Source organism: Lepisosteus platostomus, chromosome 19 (genome assembly GCF_059453375.1).
Source record: "Lepisosteus platostomus isolate fLepPlt1 chromosome 19, fLepPlt1.hap1, whole genome shotgun sequence".
Taxonomy (NCBI): Eukaryota; Metazoa; Chordata; class Actinopteri; order Semionotiformes; family Lepisosteidae; genus Lepisosteus; species Lepisosteus platostomus.
In genome coordinates this window covers 17,332,335-17,350,314 of record NC_142629.1, presented here as the reverse complement: position 1 = coordinate 17,350,314, position 17,980 = coordinate 17,332,335, and the positions used below count along the sequence as shown (strand labels likewise).

Sequence of the window (17,980 nt, the reverse complement as noted above, 5' to 3'; positions counted from 1 at the left end):
TCAACCTTATGCCTCTGATAAAGAGCAGTGTTTACACTCTTTAGGAGAGCCTGACATTTTTCTGCGATTAATGGTTTTCAACAAACGTTCAGGAGGAGTTCAGCCCCTACTCTCACCCGCTTCGCCCACCTGTGTGCGTCCTGTTTCTTGCTTGCTTGCCAGTGTGTTCGTTTTCACATTTTGCTCTCAAAGGAGACAGACATTTCTGTATTATTCTCCTCGGCTCCTCTTTTTCCTCCTGCTGGGTGGAGAAAACAAGAACGCTTCTGCTGTTGCACTGATCCCCATAATGTCAGCTGATTAGAAGCCACTGAAAGTTAAACAAAAAGTACAAAAAGAAAACATTTTACATTTCAAAATTTCCTAAATTTGCCAAGCTTTCTCTCAACCATGCTTCCCTTACTAGAGCTGTTTCAACCTTAATGATAAAAAATAAGACACATTTTGTTAAAGAAAGAGAAATTTGCCAGAAGTGGTTAAACTGTTATTCATTCAGGCTGTAAACAGTAACTTTGGGCCACTTATTTTTTCACAACAATTCCTTTGCATTTTCTGTGTTCAGTTGTATCTTATCTTCAGTAACAGTTTCAATTTTTTGTCAGGACATGGTTTGGATTGAAAATTTGATTTAATAATATTACATACCTCCTGCAGTTGTGGCCATTATTCATCCTTAATTTTACAAGGTTGCCCTTCAAGCTGAAACCCACTCATTAATCTGTCTTTAAACCTTACTGTAACAGATCTGGCTTCAGAAGCACCGATGGCTTCTTTCAAACTGTACTACAGTAGCCTTTTTCAGAAGAACTGTTCTTGGGAACAATTTGCACAGGAGGAACATGGGCAAATTCCACAAAGCGCGTCTAGCAGCAGCAAGGCAAAAACAATCGTTTCCATCCTGCGAATGGCAGCCCTGGACAGGTGCACCCCGCCTTGAGCCCCTTGCTTGCCAGGATAAGCTTCTATTCCCCCCCAGCTCCTAATTTGGCCAAAGTGGTTAGAAAATGGAAGGATGGATGGATGGGATTATTTTTTCTGAGACTCGTGTGATCCGAAAGAGTCAAGTGCAAGTCTCAACTTGAGGCTTTGAGCGCTGGGAGCGCAGAGGGGGGACAATGAGGGAGTCTAAGTAGAGGCAGCCAATCCGCCCACCTTTGAGCTATTTGTACTGTAGTTTCACGTCACAGGCTTCACCGCTCCGTACAGGAGGCTGAGCAGTGACCGGAGGAGAGGTGCACCCGGCTCCGGCAGCGTCTCTGGGCCTGCAAGAGACCGGGAGGCTGCAGGGGTCCCTAGGCTGTCGAGAGCCGAGAGAGCCCTAGCTGACTAGCCTGCCCTCAGTGGCATCGAGGGACGTCTCACAGGCTCGAACCCCGAGCTCAACCTGTGCTAAGGGGAACACCGTCCCCTGCTGAGCGAGTCAGGAGGCCCCTACACCCAGGCATCTGGTGGCTTCCATTTTCTTTGCCAGACCGTGCTTATCTTTAAGAAACTATCAAGCACTCTTCTTGTAACTCGGGGGTTGTCTGGTGGTTCAACAGCTTGACTCAACACTGTTCTTAGTCTCCAGGAAGCAGGTGACGTGTGAAATATTTTAGACTGGAATATTCCAGTGTGGTGAACAGCAATGCCTGAACCACAGATTGCAGCTCAGCCACCACGTCACCCTCAGACAGGTGGGCTCGGGTGGCCTGCCAGTATATCGGGGATTGAACCCCTCTGGGCTACAGCCACTCCTGTTTCAGGGATATCCACACAGCCCACTATTATTCCCTCAGAGGATTTAGGCAGCAGAGACATTTTAATTCCCATTCCTCCACCTGTCAGTCTCAGGAAGGCCAGAACATGTGAACTTCTCTAAGCTACCTTTACACGGACAGCCTGGTGCTCTTAATTCAGCTAAACCCTTTACACTTAGTTTCCCCCCCAACTTCACTTTAATCAGTACCAGTTACCTTCCATAATGAGACACTGGAATATTCTACCTGAGTAACTGAGCTGATAATTAGTGAAACAGTGATTGGCATTATCTAATCATAAACCTTCAAACAGATACCACAAGCCTGTCTGATCCTGTTAAAGCAAAGGAGCTGTAAGACTACATCTATGCTATCTACACTGTAAACAGTACAATCCCCTCTGAACACCCACTATCTCCCTTTCCTACAGGAGTCCCAACAAAACTATTGTCCTCTACCTCCGGCTATTATAATCCAGTGGCATGGCTAGTGACCCACAGAGCCAATCATATCTGCTCTTTTCCTCATGTGGAATCTCTCTTTCATTGAATGCCAATTAACCAATTAAGCCAGGTGTGTCTCACTTCCACTCAAGCAGGTGGTTTTAAACAAAGCACTCATTTATCTGATAATCTGATTCTGATTTCTCTGTGTGTGACCATCCAGAGGAGTCAAATAGACAGCAGTTCTGATTACTATCATGTCTTCAGAGTCAAGGTCTTTGTTAATAGAGTAGTAGAATATTAGAAGGACTACATTAGGATGGAAACTGATTTCTATTTACTACTTACTGTATGTAACTCCTCAGGAGAGTGTGATTTCTTCTTTCACTTTCAACTATAACTATTGCTTTAGTGTGGTTCAGTAACTTCTTGTCTACTAGAGTTATGAAGCTGGTTAGAGAGGATGGGAGATACAATTTGACCTTTTAGTACCTTCATCCATGGTATGTTTCAGGATTGTGGATGCATGTCTGCTTTTCATGTTATCTTACAGAGTAATGCATGAACTACAGGATAAATGGTGTGGAAGATTGGAGTTTTGCATAGTGCTGCTCAGAACTAGATAAAGCTACTTTTGTATAGCTGTAGAAATATGTTTGAACTTGGAGACCATGGCTGTGTTAGTGCTGCAAACGGACATCTTTTTAACATGAGAAAGGTTCGCTCTTTCAAATGTATTTTTTTAAATATTTTAATTGAAATCAGCCAAAAGACTTTGATCACAAAACCTGTTGTTACCATCGAGCTTTCAATTCCAATTTTTTTTCTTCACTCCAGGGACAAATTGTATTAACTGTTCATCCCCAAACCGTCTTTCACTTTTATCACAGCTCAGACTTCCCTGCTCTGCTGTTTCATATTATCCTAAAGAAAGTTAAAAGGGAACATCCTGAAAAAAATCTTTTCAGCCAAAATTGTTGTAGCCAGGCGTCTGCACTCATGTAGAATACATAAAAATAATTTACTCCCTTACTTAGATACAAAAGCGCTGAATGGTTTGGTGGCAGTGAATCTAGCAGAGGTGCAGTCTTCCTATCAGCTCTGGCTGGACTGGGTCAGGTAGTTATGACTTTATCTGCATTCAGAAGGTCAAATCAAATGAAAAAAGAAACTCCACCACCTGTGTTCTAGTTCTTCTGCTCTCTTCTTTACCACCTTATCATATAGAAAGCTTGCATCCCTGGGCCATTTGTAAATCGACGTTTAAGACTCTGAATCAGCTCTGATATTTTATGGATCCATTTTTCTGTGGCTCGACTTCTATTTCAGCTGCAGTCATTTTACTTTCCCTTCTGTTGCTGTTTCTGCCTTACCTGTCTGTGAAGCTTATGGACCTTGTGCATGAAAGGTACTTCATAAATTAACGAATACGTGCATCATCTAAAATCACCTTGGGTTATAGAGCAAAACAAAAGACAGTATTTTGGTGCTTAATTAGAATCCAGGGTCTAAAATGTTTGAAAGGAAAGCAGGGTTTTAAAGGAGACAAAGTAAAGTGATGGTCTAATTGAGAGACTGCAACATGGTTTATGTGCAGATTTATAAATTAATCATTTATAAAAAGAAAAAAAGATGTATTGCTAATAGTTCCTGCCTAGGGATATCAGTAAAGCCATTGGGTGTATGTTTTTTTATGCTTTGTCTGATATTCTAGTTGTGTCATTCCTTGAGAACTGATTAAATAAATAAACACATTAAAAAATGTCAGCCCCAGTCTTAGCCATGATAGGAATACATCTACTAGCCTGTGATGTTTAAATCCAATGGTTAATGTTCCTGGTTTCATTTCTAAGATATCAATGCTATCTCTTCCTGCCTCGATTTCTCTTCTGTTCACAGTACGGTAATAAACTACTTCCCAGATAGGATGACCTGAATTGTAGCTTACAGCAGACAAACAAAATGGCAGAAATGTGAGTTGTTTATGAGGGAGCAAAACACTGAGTTGATACAACTTTTTAAATAAATGTGATATGCATCATTCATGCTTTATGATTCAAAAATAATACATGTATGGTGTTTATAGATATATAGGTAGTGCAGGTGACTTGCAATTATACTGTAGATATAGAATGTCTTGTCCTGTTTTGGACTAGATTATATTTTTCATATTATTATATGAATTATATTATATTTTGGAAAGGCAATATGAGTTACAGATGATGCATAACTATTACAACACTGAGTGGTGGCTTCATTGAACATGTGACACATACCCACAGAGTAGGGAAAATAATCCCAGAGTTATGAATGGCCTAAATTTGCCCTTCTGAAATTCCTGTCAAAAGTCTGCTCCAGTCCCAGCCTCCGAAGATCTTCTTGTGGTTTAAAGAAATGTTTTCTGTGTGCTACCATGGAGTATTCAAGTGTGGACTCAGCCTAACCTTACCAGCTGACTGTGAGGAAACGTGTCTTGCTTTATCAACGCAAGAGCATTCTCATAGTCTAGCACAGAACGTCACACAGAATCAGTGACATTTTTATTGCATCTGCTGCTGTAAAAAATGCTAACATTGCTTTTTCTGTCCGAGTCGGTACAAACAACAGAAAGGAAAATTAATCTTGCTTTATTAAAAATGTAAACCATACATCCAAGTTTCTCAACACATTATAGATTTTCATAATATTATAATATACTGTATATATATATAATTAATATGAAACCTTTTACAACAAAGCAGTGAAACATAGTAGACATGAGCACTGGCTGCAAGGCACAGACTCTTGAAGTAAGCACCCAATAATTTGTAGCTGGGTCGATATTAAAAGTGTTATTGCAATATTGCACCAGTCTCTTTCCAAGAAAGAAGTCTGTGGGGGGGGGCACTGGCCCCGGACAGATGATTTCCTGTGCTGCTGTTACTTTTTGTAGCACAAAACTCTGCCAGTGAGAGAAAGACTCAGAACTAACGAGTGTCTGAAGTCCTCAGCAAGCACCTTTTTACACACCTGACTCTTTCACAGACAGCTGTGCTTTAGGTTGGAGGCCTGTTTGGATCAGTCACAGATATGTTCTTGTTTCTTTTTTTTTTCCTTCATAAGCAATGGAGGTGCTTCGGAAATAATTTTGTGTTTGTTTTTTCAGAAGAACTGACACAGGTTTCCTGATGAGTATCGAGAATCTCACTCCAGTGGCTGTGCCCCACAGATTTGATGGATATTTGAGTTGGCCCACTAACTGCTGGAGACTGTGATGAAGGGCAGCTTGCATGTTCATTTGAAAGCCTACCCTTAAAGTGATTTTAGCTCGTATTGTCTAGTAAGTGAAATAACTTTGCTAAACTTCACATCTCAGTCTTGAAACTTTTACTTATGACCAAGCTAATGACGTGGATTGCAGATCTAATGACCTTTTATTTTTTCTAATACACAGTACAAGAATACAGGGAAAAGGAATGTCCACATTCTTTGACATTGCCTGCCCCCATTTAACTCTGGAGATGCAAGTGTAGTGATAAAGGATTCAAGTTCAGTATTTACTGTATTGGACTGAAATAATCCATTCCTCGACATCAAGAAAATCTATCTTCCGATGAAACAACTTTCTGAAATTTAACACAGCTAGATCAAATAATAATAAAGTAATGCAAGTTTATCTACCAGAACAAACTGTAAGAATAGCAATATTTTGGTCTTGTTATGAGAATGTCCAAATTACTTGCAGAAGGATGGGAGATGTGTGTTCCTGTCTGTATTGTTTGTGTTGCTTATTTTTCCCACCACAAACTCATTTTAAAAATCTTGATGGACATGAACCTGACGGCTCTCATTGCGAAGGCCTTTTAAAAAGCAACCCGACCAGTCACAGTGAGTAACAGATACTGGGCCAAGACAAGTAGCTCTTTCTCCTGTTACTGCTTCCAGCTCAGAAGCCACTGAGCAAACAACAGCAGAGAGTTCCGTGCTAATTCACACATGACAAACTTTTCTTCTGATAAAAAAATACCAGAAGATGAAAATACAGACTTCTATTATTATAATATTTTTAGAAAAGTGAATTATAACAGCAGATTATTATTTGTTTTAAAAACCGACAAGCATACACGAGCAAAAGAGTAAGTCTTCAGCCAAACATTTGGCGAACGAGGAAATACAGTAGTTAGCCCTAAACGAGACACCAGAAAGACGCACAGCAGAGCACTGCTGGAATGAATGTCTAACTGCAAAAATTGTTAAAACAGTCCTACTGAATTTTCTCAAAGTGTGCATAGCCTAAAAAGCCTCCTAAAGTAGAAAGTATAAGAAAAATATACATAAGCAGAACAGTCTAAGATAAATTTCATCTAGAAAGGCCGACAAGACCATTTGTGTTACAGTACATTTAAGGAGTCCAGTGTTTCTCTCTTCCTCTCCCTCTCACAGATATGAAAAACAGCAGCAGCTTTCCTGTGGAGCTGTCCGTTTCAGGACCCCCTTACAGGATCAGGTTTTCTGCAAATTCCACATGAAAAACATTTGAATTAATAAAAAAATACGCATCCATACAAGGGCCTGAAGAAGCCAAGCTAGCTTGAGTATAATTGAAGAGGAGTGAGAGTCACACCATGTACAGAGATGTATAGAGAACATTGATAGAAAAATAGGAGATGTGTTAAAACGGTGAGCTTTTGAAACACATTCTTATTCTTGCCTCTCAAGGTAAACGTGTTTATAATAACTTTGTGCCCTTTTGTTTGTCGAGACGGTTTGGTTGGTTGTTTGTCCCACTGCTAGCCAGTGTCAAGTCTTAATTAACAGCAAAAAAAACAACACGCCTGGTGCCTGTGATAATAAAATAAGGCAAAAAAAAAATGCACTGGCCACACACCAGCTCTGGGGTAGGCCAAACGTTTCATGTCCTGATAACTTTGAACCTCAGCTGATATTTGGATAAGCGTCTTTGGGAGAAATAATAAAAAAAAGCTAATGAATGTGTCATAAAGCTAATGAAGAAGTTCGGTATTTTTAATACCACATACTGTATGTGTTCATGCAGATTAAGACCAATTGTATGTACAGATCTGTCCTTTTGAAAACTGAATGTTTGTAGTTGAGAGCTGCTCTTTATAGCCTGGCTATTTAATTGAGCCATTTTAAAATATTCTTTTATTACCATCTTCCTTTCTTCTAAAAAGCTATTTAAATATGAATTATTTACAATTTTTCAGTCTAACGACAATTTTTCAACTGTATTATAAAACATCTTTTGAATGAAAGAGAATATTAATATTAAATGCGATTTATATGTTACAGCGTATACAATGTATTTTTCTATAATGGTGTTATTCCTTTAGGAAATATGATTTCAAATGCCCATTTATTTAAAAAAAATAACACAAAGCAATATGTATATTAATACATCTTTTCACATTCTTTTCTAAAGCATAAACTGGAGCTTTAATCCCAGTTTTCATCTAACACCAATATCATCAACCCAAGTGAAACTGAAATGCCCGATGATAAAACGATATAATTCTTAATAGGTCTGAAGAACCCTTGAGGATTTGTTTCGTAATAAAAGTATCAGGAATGGATACAGTATGTGCTTAGATTGTCTGTTACCATTCAGCCATAAGAGCCTGATTTCCTTAGGATTTAATTTAATCGAAAATATTAAAATTTGGAAGGATTGCTAAACACTCAGATTTTGCTGTCTTTTTTCTGTGGTGCACATTTCCTGTACATCTTTCACAGTGTAACAGACGACTCACAAAATGTAATCTCTAAGAGTAAGGGCTTGGTCTGTTTTATCCGGATTGGTCTGTTAATTTGGTTTTTACTTGCTTGTGCATACAAATCATTCTTAATGTGTCCCCGTTGTCATTTCTCCACCTTCCAGATTTTTTTATATGAACCACCAATGTTAGAAATACACATGTAGTGAAAAGACATCAGCCAGGAAATGCACAGGGGGAACTAAATTAGAGTTGCACCAGCATATGGGGAAATATGGAAACTCCAAAAATGGAGCCAATGGCTAGCCCCTCATTTACAGGTTTGTGCAGTTCATAAGACTTTTTTTGTTTCAAATTCTGTCATAAATTGCGTTCTGTCAAATCATTTTTAAAAAGCAAGAATATTCGGACAATTTAAAGAACAGCATTACTGGCAAAGGAAGTTGTATATCCGATCCACTTTCAACCACAATAATATTCTGCTTTGTCATACTGTATATTAGTATGCCGAAACAAAATAATAGAGTTATTTTTCCAGATGTCTTTGTTTTCAACATCTGCACTTAGTGAAATAGTTAATTCTTTCAATGATAGCTGTCCGTTAAGGATCACTTTAAATATTTAAGCAACATTTGTTTCTTGTACAATTTCATTGTCTCAATTCAAGAATCAACTCATTTGTGGTCATGCTGCTTTCTAAAACTGTGGATGTTTTTCAGTGAGATGCACATCACCTGCAGCTTCAATTTCAAGTGCCAGTATGCTCCGTTCATCTGCTGTAATGTTGTTTTCAGTATCCATTCTGTTCATGGTGCATACTAGAAAATAAATTCAAACCGTTAAAGGCTTTTAACAAAGCTATATTGCATTTTTTTTTAAAAAATGAAATATTAAATGTCCACTGAGTTCAGGAGAAACTTGAAAAGAAAAGCAGAAAAGGAATCCCTTGTTAATGTGGCCCAGCTGTTCTTAGATGAGAAGTAATTTAAAGGTTTAAGGTTTGGATTGTCCCATGTTTAACTTTTGACATCCTTTTGGTTTTAACTGTGAGAAACCATAGGACAGACATTTTTTTAAAGGATATAAGAAAAACCCAACTCTCTTCCAGTTACCTGTAGAAAAATAATACTGTTCATGTTATAGTATTTGTTGTTCATCTTGATCCGCACGAATTAGGGAAGCTGACATTCAGTTGTTTTCCACTTTCCACAGTGATACAATCTCATAGGAATTTTCTTTTTCTACTGTTCACCGACAGTGTTGTTGTTTTATATTATGAATGTTTTTTTTCCAGTGTCCTGTCAGCAGAGTAAAAGCACAAAGTCTTCTAGGAGCAAAGCGTTGTCTTCTATTGTCTACCCAAGGTGAAGGCATCAGTCATATCAATGTATTGTGCTGCCATTGCTCATTTCCAGATGTAAAAACGCACAGAGCCCAGTGTTCAAATGTTTTTGCTCAGCAAAGAAATGTAACCAGAATAGAACATACTTTATACACATGCTTGGCAACCCTAGTAACGCAGATTGTTTTCTGCAGTTTGAGGTTTCATTTTGATAAAACAAGTGTTTCCACTGAAGAGATGTTCTAATACACCTTTAACTGCCTGCGGCCACAAGGATTTGTCATTAAATAATTCCTTTGTGCACTCTGTTCCCTGGATTCACAATTCTCCAAGAGCTTTCCTGTACCCACTTCCTTCCCAACAGGCCTGAAGTTGACCTGTAATCCATTCTTCTTACACTCTGCTGAGATCTTGCTGCTAATTTCCTGTTTCTTCGAAAGGGTTCAGCTTTGCGGATGCTAGACATTTAATTTTCAGCACAGCAATGGCTCCTTAGCCTCACTTAATTATGGTTTTTGTCTGACTCTCGATGATTAATAGATAGTATCTCTGCTCATTTCTTTAAGAAAAAAAGGGATGGAGCTCTGGAAGTAAATTTTGCTTCTAGCTGCTGTCTTGTTAGTTTCAGGTACCACAATGAGAAACTCACAGTCATTTCTAAATTCAATATTCTCTTTATATAGTCCACAATGTTCCACTGTAGTTAATGTGTCTGCTGTCACTGTCTATAAGCCATAAACTAACATGCTATTAATGTTTTTATAAATAATGGTCCAAATTATTATAGGTATGGTTCACTCAGTGATCACAGTTAGGGCTAGCTTTTCGAGTTATTACAACATTTAGGATACTCTATTCATTCTTTGACAATGCAGTATATTTCAATTATAAAATATGCATAACTGACATTACATAACAGCAGCCCCAAATGGATGTGTTCCCAATAAGCCTAACTGGGAAATATGTCTAAATGCTGTTGATTATAAATGTGGAAAGCTAACGTAATTTGAGAGAGATAACAGGAAATGACATAGGCCTCCTTTCATGGAATCTGCCCAGAATTCCTCACAGGTTATAAGCACATATTTGCAAACAAAATGAAACCCATCTGTCCGTGGAGCTCATGTTGTTTTTGGTAGCTAATTCATTCAAGGATCTCATCCAGTCCACAAGGGCTTTGTCTATAATGAGCACTTTTGCAAGGGCCTTGGAAAATGGTGCTCATCTTGAGAAGGCATTCAATAAAATAATGAATAATAGTTTGAGACTACTTGCTGAACCTGTGCTAGATTGTGCTGGAGCTGGTAAAGGGGTGGGTAACTGCAGACCCATGTTATTCAATTACAGATCAGTCTTGTAGCCTAAAGAGGTTAAGCTCACAAGGACAGTTGATGTCTGTTTTTTTCTACCTCAGTTGTCAATTACTTAATTGAGCTGCTTATGCCTTATTTTGTCTGCTTTCTTCTGCTTTCTTTTTTTCTATATCTGGACCTGCATTGATACTCACTTTTTATTTCTGGCCCCCCACTAGCTGGGCTGGGAAATTCGGTTTTCATTAGAATGGATTAAGCCGATACTCAGCTACTATATTCCTGAGAGGGGAATGTATTTCATGGATTTTACAGAGTGGGTCATAGTTCATTATTTTTTATGAAGTGGAATGTGAAAAATATTACTGAGGCGCATCTGTTCAAAAAGGCTTACTTGGGGTTTCAATTTTAATTCATTTTGCAAGACTAATCTTAATTACATGCTACAGACAGCTCAAAGCACACCCATCCTAGCCTGATGGTGGGATTCAAAATGCATGTAACTTACATGTATGAGGCAAAAGAATGTGGGGTCTTTGAGCATATATCATGGTTTCTTGGACTGTGCCTTCCTGATATGCCAGTGTTAATCCTATTAGAAATACCTGTATGGGAGTTATTTCACCCAATTATACACTCTCTGTCTGTTTGAAACTGAAGCATTATGTCAGCTTTTAGTTATTGATGAACTACTTGTATTAGTACAGAACACTAACCTCTTTCATGGTATATACAGTATGTGAAATGTAGCAAGAAGTCACCTGACTCCTGTCCATCAATTCACTGAGCCATTCTTCAAACATCTGTCTATTGTCTAGTGACAATCCACAGCACTGAATTAGGAAGATGTTGAATTCAAATGAGCTTCTGGTATTAATAAACACAACCAGATTCTTTATACAGTATAGTCATTCTCCTCCAACTCTACAGTGTTAACTCTGATCCCGAGCTTCTGTGCAAGGTCCAATTGAACTCGAGATGGTGGGGAAAAAAAAGACTTTTTTTTGTAGTTCTGGAGACTGAAATCAAACATTCCTGTTTTTCATAGTTTGGGGATTCTATCCATGTCCGAACCACATCTGGCTCAGACAACTGGAATTCCAGCCGAGCAGACCGAGGGCTGGTGAGCTCTCCAGTCTCGCTGTGCCACCGCAACACGGATAGGAACAGCGTATCTGGTAAAGCTTTATCAAGCACAGTGTGGTGCATGACCACCCTGTCACAGTGGTAGAACGTGGCACAGAAGGGTTCTCAGATGTAAAGGCGCGTGCCTGCAATTGCCTCTGTCTGAGGACAGTATTTTAATCACTGCAAGAAAGAGCCTCTGTTAGGTACATAAAGACCTAGAGAGCAAACTAAAGCCAGCTCTCTGAGATCATTCTGAGGCTGCTGATGAATGTCTTTTCCTAGACACTTACACTTTTGGATGTATTCATTAAAAGATCTTGTGCTGGACGTCCCCCTGGGGCGGGAGTCTTGAGATGTGAACATGTTCCCAATATGACCTTGAGTGGTCAGCACCGCACTGACAGAAATGTAAGGGACGCGCAACTCAGTTTCAAGATGCATGCTCACTCTTTTACAAAAGGCGAGGAAATGATTCTGCACTAGTAAGAGCAATGCGATGCTTTTAATTCACCTCCAGTCGGCCGTTTCATCTAATCCAGCTTTCATGATCCTTGCATTACTGTTATTCCAAATTGAAACAACAGCAGAGAGTCACAAATAGAATGAGAGGTGGCGAATTGTTAAAAAATTGCTCTTTTGTGCCTTTGATAATGTGCTTAGAGCTGTGGGAAGTTGAAAAAGATCCTTAATGGAACATGAGAAGTCATTTTGAGAGCTGACCTATATATTTTCATGCCTTTTGAAGCATCTATATATGCAGAAGGTATCTTATTTACTGAGAAAAAGGACATCTATTGAAAGAGGCCCCTGGCAGAATTAAGGTTAAAAGTTTACATTTAGTCCCTGCTAGTGATATCATAATATCTTTCATCTGTAAATTAAAACTGACAGTGATCACAGTACAGCAGCAATGAAAGGCGTTTTCTCTAAGATGCAAGCAGACAGGAAGCCCAGAGGGGCTTTATAATACAGTTAAGTCTAAATCACTTTATCGTCCTTAATGTAACACCTGCGTTGAACACTCATATTAGTTAGCAATTCTGGACAGTCATTTGGCAATGAGTTCTGCAATGTATCTGACCTTAAAACCCATCTGCTTGCTGGGTACACTTAGCTGTACAGTCCAGCTGAACAACTACACGATGAATATGCTGTCTTTGTTGAAGAAACTCATTATTTCTCTGCACTATAAGTATGATTGGTTAAAATTGCAATGATACTATTACCAAATTTGACTTGAATACTTACAATGGATATTGGGCCTCTAGAAATTGAGTTAATTCTCTGTGGTTTGTGAGTCTCAAGGTTTTTCTTAAAATGTGATGTCTGGTGTGTACGATTTATCTGATGTAGTTTTAAATCAAAACTGATGTCTGGTGAGTAGACGTTGGTTTAATGATTTAAATGATTTTTCAATTGGGTACCAAATCATTCCACCTTGACTGCACAACTGATCCCCCAACTACAGAGTTCAGCCCGAAACATTTGCTCCTGTCTTTACCAGGTCTGGGGTCTGCAGGAGTCAACAGTTAAACTCTTTGAGTCCCAAATCCCAGAGCCAAGCAATTACATTATTACATCCAGGTCAAGTAAGGCAGGGGGCTAGCGCTTGGTTAATTTAGGCTACGTCTCTTTCACATCATAGCTCCTATAAACCCTGGATTTTGAAAGTGGTTCACTAGTTTTAGAAGCTTTGAAAAGCCAAGGGTTTGACATTTAAATCCTCAGTCTGAAGCAGATGCAGTTACAACAATCGTGTTAACTTACCCCCATTCTCTCCTCATCACAATGATGCAGTGATAATGTGTTTTGGTAGGGAGTTTTTTGTAATTTTTCCATCAAGCCTGTTTGCTCCTGTCCTCATTCCAAAATGATATATATATTCTGAATATATAGAACTCATTACATTCCGAATATATAGAACTTCGTTTTGCCTATCTGGTCCTTCATTTCTTTTTTAGAAGATTATATTATTTTTTAAAACAGATAATAAAGGTGTCTTGTTATTAACCACTCAAACTGATAACTTGTGGAGGGGTTGTCTAGAAGGCCAAGGTGCAGTGGAGGAGATTATTCCTACCTCTGTGGAAACACTTGTGAAGAAATTAACCACATAAATCAGCTCACACGAATCAGAACACATAGACTCACATCCACATTGGCAAGAAAGCAGATTTTGTTAGGTCTTTCCAAAGCTTTTGAGTCTGAGGAATTGTTGTGTTGCCCCGATATGTGAAATTGTATCCAAATTTCTCTGAGAAAAATAATTAAACAGGCTATCTGGCTCCCAAGCCCTGTTTCATTATAGTTTTTTTTTGCTGTTATAGTTTACCATCTGTCAATTATTCCATTTTCTCTAATTCTATTCTAAAGAACCTAAGGGTTCTCGAGGTCTTTTGGCATCAGTTTGTTATTTCTACACATTCTTTCTATTTACTGTTTACAGATCACCAACCTGCTTGGCCTTAATGTTGTATTTGCCCATTGTAAAGCCATTCATACAAAAAAGAATAGAAACCTACCAATCAATAAATCAGTTACAGCACTTCCTGCTGTACAGGGTGAGATGACACAAACATATCTGAGGTTAGGAGGGCAATTAGTTATTAATTTTACCATACAGACATGTTCAGGCTCATTTTAAAAACTGTGAAAGCAAGAACCAAAGATTTCCAGACAGATTTCTAGTGCCCCAAAAAATAACTCGGCGAAAAAGAATAACTCAGCATTGTGTTGCCTCTTTGGAGTGACTGCCATCTAAAACCTTTTTCATTACTTCCAGAAAAGATTGAAGATTGCTCTGGATCACCAAACATTGTGTGATCCCACTGATTGAGAATTAGGAATCTTAAAATAGCAGCATAAATGATCATAATAACCTTAACAACTGTTACTTACCAGAATCAAGTGATTCCAGAATGTAGAAGGCATTACCGTAATTATGAGCCAGAGATGTTCAAGATCTTTGCCAAGCTGCTTAAAAGGGAATGTTTCTTTCTGTAAGGTTTCTTTTCTGACTTGCAGAAGCAGTTCTGTAGACAGAGTTTTGGGAACAATTTAAAGGATTATGGACCATTTTGTGTCTGGCTTTCGATTGATGGTTATTAATTATTTAAAGGGTTAATTTCCACTGCACTGTTTAAAGAGTTTAACACATCTAAAACCCTATGTTTCTGTAAAAGGATCAGTTTTCAGCAATCTCACAGCAGCTTCTCACATGCAGAAAGTCATAAGGTGCTTAATACAGTATACCTCAGTACATCATTAACATCTAGCACCACGTTTCTTTAAAAACAGCTATGAATTAATTAATTAGGGTTTAGGGCATTTATTTCAGCCTTCATTTTATACCTCCTTATCCATTTTAAAGCCTTCTCAAGAGATTACAAAGCACAAACAGATTAACAAATTCAGGATAAAGTAATGAAATTATGGATCAATTCGTGTGACCAAAAAGGGAGAGATTGCGAAAGGTTAAAGATATTCGCATGTGGCTTGCAGAGGTGAGAGTACATTTTCATTTCTTGTCGATCCAGTGGGAAATGTGTGGAAGCAGGATGCTGTATTGTTCATTTATTTCATTGGGCACTATTTTAACTGCTTGAGTACTGCACTGATCTAAACCTGTGCAAACAGATCCAGAACAGTGGTCCAGAGTAAATGACAGCATATCTGGGTATTTATTAAAACATAAGAGAGATATATATCATAGTCAAGATTGTAATGTATTGTAATGTTTAAATCTTCTTGTTGAGCAGATCAATGAAATAAAGTGCTAATAGACTGTAGAGAAAGAAAGGACTTACTATTGTTTGAACCAACATCCTTTGCTTGCTTTTAAAAACATTTCCTGCTGTACAGTAGCCTGTCGCCATCACTTTAAGAAACTTCATTAGAGATATTAAGAGAGTTAGAAGGCTTTAGCAAAAGAAAGGAGACTACCTCAAAGTGATATTTGTGTCCAAACTATCCCAATTTTTTGAAGAACTATATTGGGTATTTGTTTTGAAAAGCTGTCTCCTGCCTTGGTCTCAGAAAACCCTAGTTCTTTTGGTTTTAAAGGTTTTTACAATCAATGGATACATATCTGAAAGCCCAAATAATTAGGTAGATAATTAGTTCAATTAAGTAACTGAGAAAGAAATTGGAATGAAAAGCTTGAGAACTTGTAATTCTCATGGACCAGAGTCCCCTCCAGTATATCAGACACGTGTTAAGTGTTGACTGTCACTAATGTGAGAATATGAGGGAACACAGGAGTGAAGTGTAATCCCTTTGCGTATGTTTGACAGTGCGGAGATTTAAAAAAAAAACTGTCTCTTTTTTGCACCTCTGAAAAAAAAAAAAAGAGAGTCTTTGCAAAGTTTGTTGCTTCTGGCCTCATACAGATACTTTGCCAGACAGAACCTCTAAGACTTAAAAAAAAAAATGATGACCACCGGTAGTAGGAGAGATAACGACCTCCATATCAAAATCCCCTTTTCACACTTAATAAAAAGGAACATCGAAACAACCATTTGTGCTGCATCTTTCTCTGGGGGGGGAAACCCATGAATTCAAGAGCAGCAGCAGCCACACAGCCTCCTCACAAGCCAACGACTTGTTCCTTGGCTTTTGCTGGCCGAGGATTCTGTAATCCTGCTCTTCCGCATCATCTGAGAAGCAGAAGCGAGAATGAACTTCGCCCGACGCCAGGGAACAGCAGCTCCCCGTGCTTATCCGCCTCTCAGGAGGAAATGCGGACGGGCTTGCCGTTCTTGTCGTACTGGTACACCAGCATCTTGATGCAGTGGGAGTTGGCGGGGGAGATCCAGGGGCTGCTGGTGATGGAGAAGTTGTGGTTGGTGTAGAACTGGACGGGCTGCTTCTGGCAGCGGAAGAAGGCCCTCAGCATGGCGGCTGCCATGCCCCGGAAACGCTTGCTGATGAAGCAGTAGAGGAAGAAGTTGATGCCGGTGTTGAGGAGCGCCAGCATGTTGGCCACGTCGGTGACGAGGTGCACCACACGGGCGGAGGCGATGGGCGAGACGTACAGGTGGTACAGGATCATGACCACCCGGGGCGCCCACAGGATGGCGAAGATGGTGGTGATCGTCAGGAGGATGGCGGTGGTCTTGCCCGTGGAGTAGCCCCTCAGCCTGAAGCAGCTCCTGCGCCGGCGCAACTTGTGGACAATGATGGAGTTGAGGACAAAGAAGATGGAACAGGGCACCAGGTACACAGTCACGCAGTGGGCCCACACCAGCACCTGGTGAGCCATGCTGCTGCTGTAGTCCACCTGCCACAGATCTGGCCACCAGTAATAGGGAGCGCTGGTCAGCAGGCAAGTGAGGTAGACTGTCACTATGACCTTACGGGTGCGGGCTGGGTAGGAGACCGTGTGATACTTGAGTGGGTGGCAGACAGCGATGTAGCGGTCGACGGTCAGGGGTACGGTGATCCAGATGGAGGTGTGAATGGAGGAGAACTCCAGCACCTGCACGGCTTTGTTCAGAGAAGGCGGCAGGGGCTGACTCAGGATGAAGTCCTCCAGCAGGAAGTCCACAAAGACAATGAGGAAGAGCACCAGAATGTCAGCAGCTGCCAGGGCCAGAAGGTAGTTATAGGAGGATTTCTGACGCCGGGACACCAGCTGGGACAGGATGATCACTGTAAGGATGTTGGCTGGAAACAGAGAAAGAGAGAAGGGAGTTCGCAAACCGTGCACACACTCTTTCTGTCTGAACTGCATTTAAGCCAGGGCCGGATGTCTGCTCAGAAGCATGGGCCTGAGATTTCCCATCTCTCACTTCAATTACAAAAAGTCATGTGGCGTTCAATGAACTATTACCGCAAAAAATTCTGGTAGCACTTTGAGGATGAAAATCAGAGTTGCAACACAATTATGCTTTCAAAGGAAAATGAACACGATGAGGCAGTACACATTTTGTAAGATGCCTGGCAATTTAAAACAGGAACTGTGGATTCAAAGCTAAAAGCTCAGGCACGAGAAATGCAAATAGACCCTCCCCAGGCTGATGCTGCAGGACCAGAATATTATAGAAGCAAATTCCTGAACAGAGATTACAAATGCAAATGCCTACAGACTCAATAAAGATGAGGTTTATTTTGTGTCGCCAGCGAAAAATATCTGACAAACGCAACATGCCACCCTTTAGTGCCTGACCGCGCGCTGTCAGCTGAAATAAAGTTTGTGTGAGGGTCACCCAGAAAGTGGGGCAGATGACCACCGTGAGCCGACAAAGTGAGAGCTACAGGTGTAGGAGGAAAAGGACAGGCCCCGAAGGGGAGGCGTGAGTGCCTC

At 39.9% G+C, this 17,980-nt stretch overlaps 1 protein-coding gene across 1 annotated transcript in view; it reads right to left on the bottom strand.

Annotated features, from left to right (window-relative positions):
• Positions 1 to 4,793: 4,793 nt before the first annotated feature.
• The window catches only part of gpr139 (G protein-coupled receptor 139), a 30,187-nt gene continuing 17,000 nt past the window's right edge, over positions 4,794 to 17,980 (bottom strand). Inside the window, exon 2 of the mRNA XM_088612616.1 lies at positions 4,794 to 17,340. Coding sequence (XP_088468742.1) covers positions 16,403 to 17,340 — 938 coding nt within the window. The 3' untranslated portion in view covers positions 4,794 to 16,402. The remainder of the gene's footprint in view (positions 17,341 to 17,980) is intronic.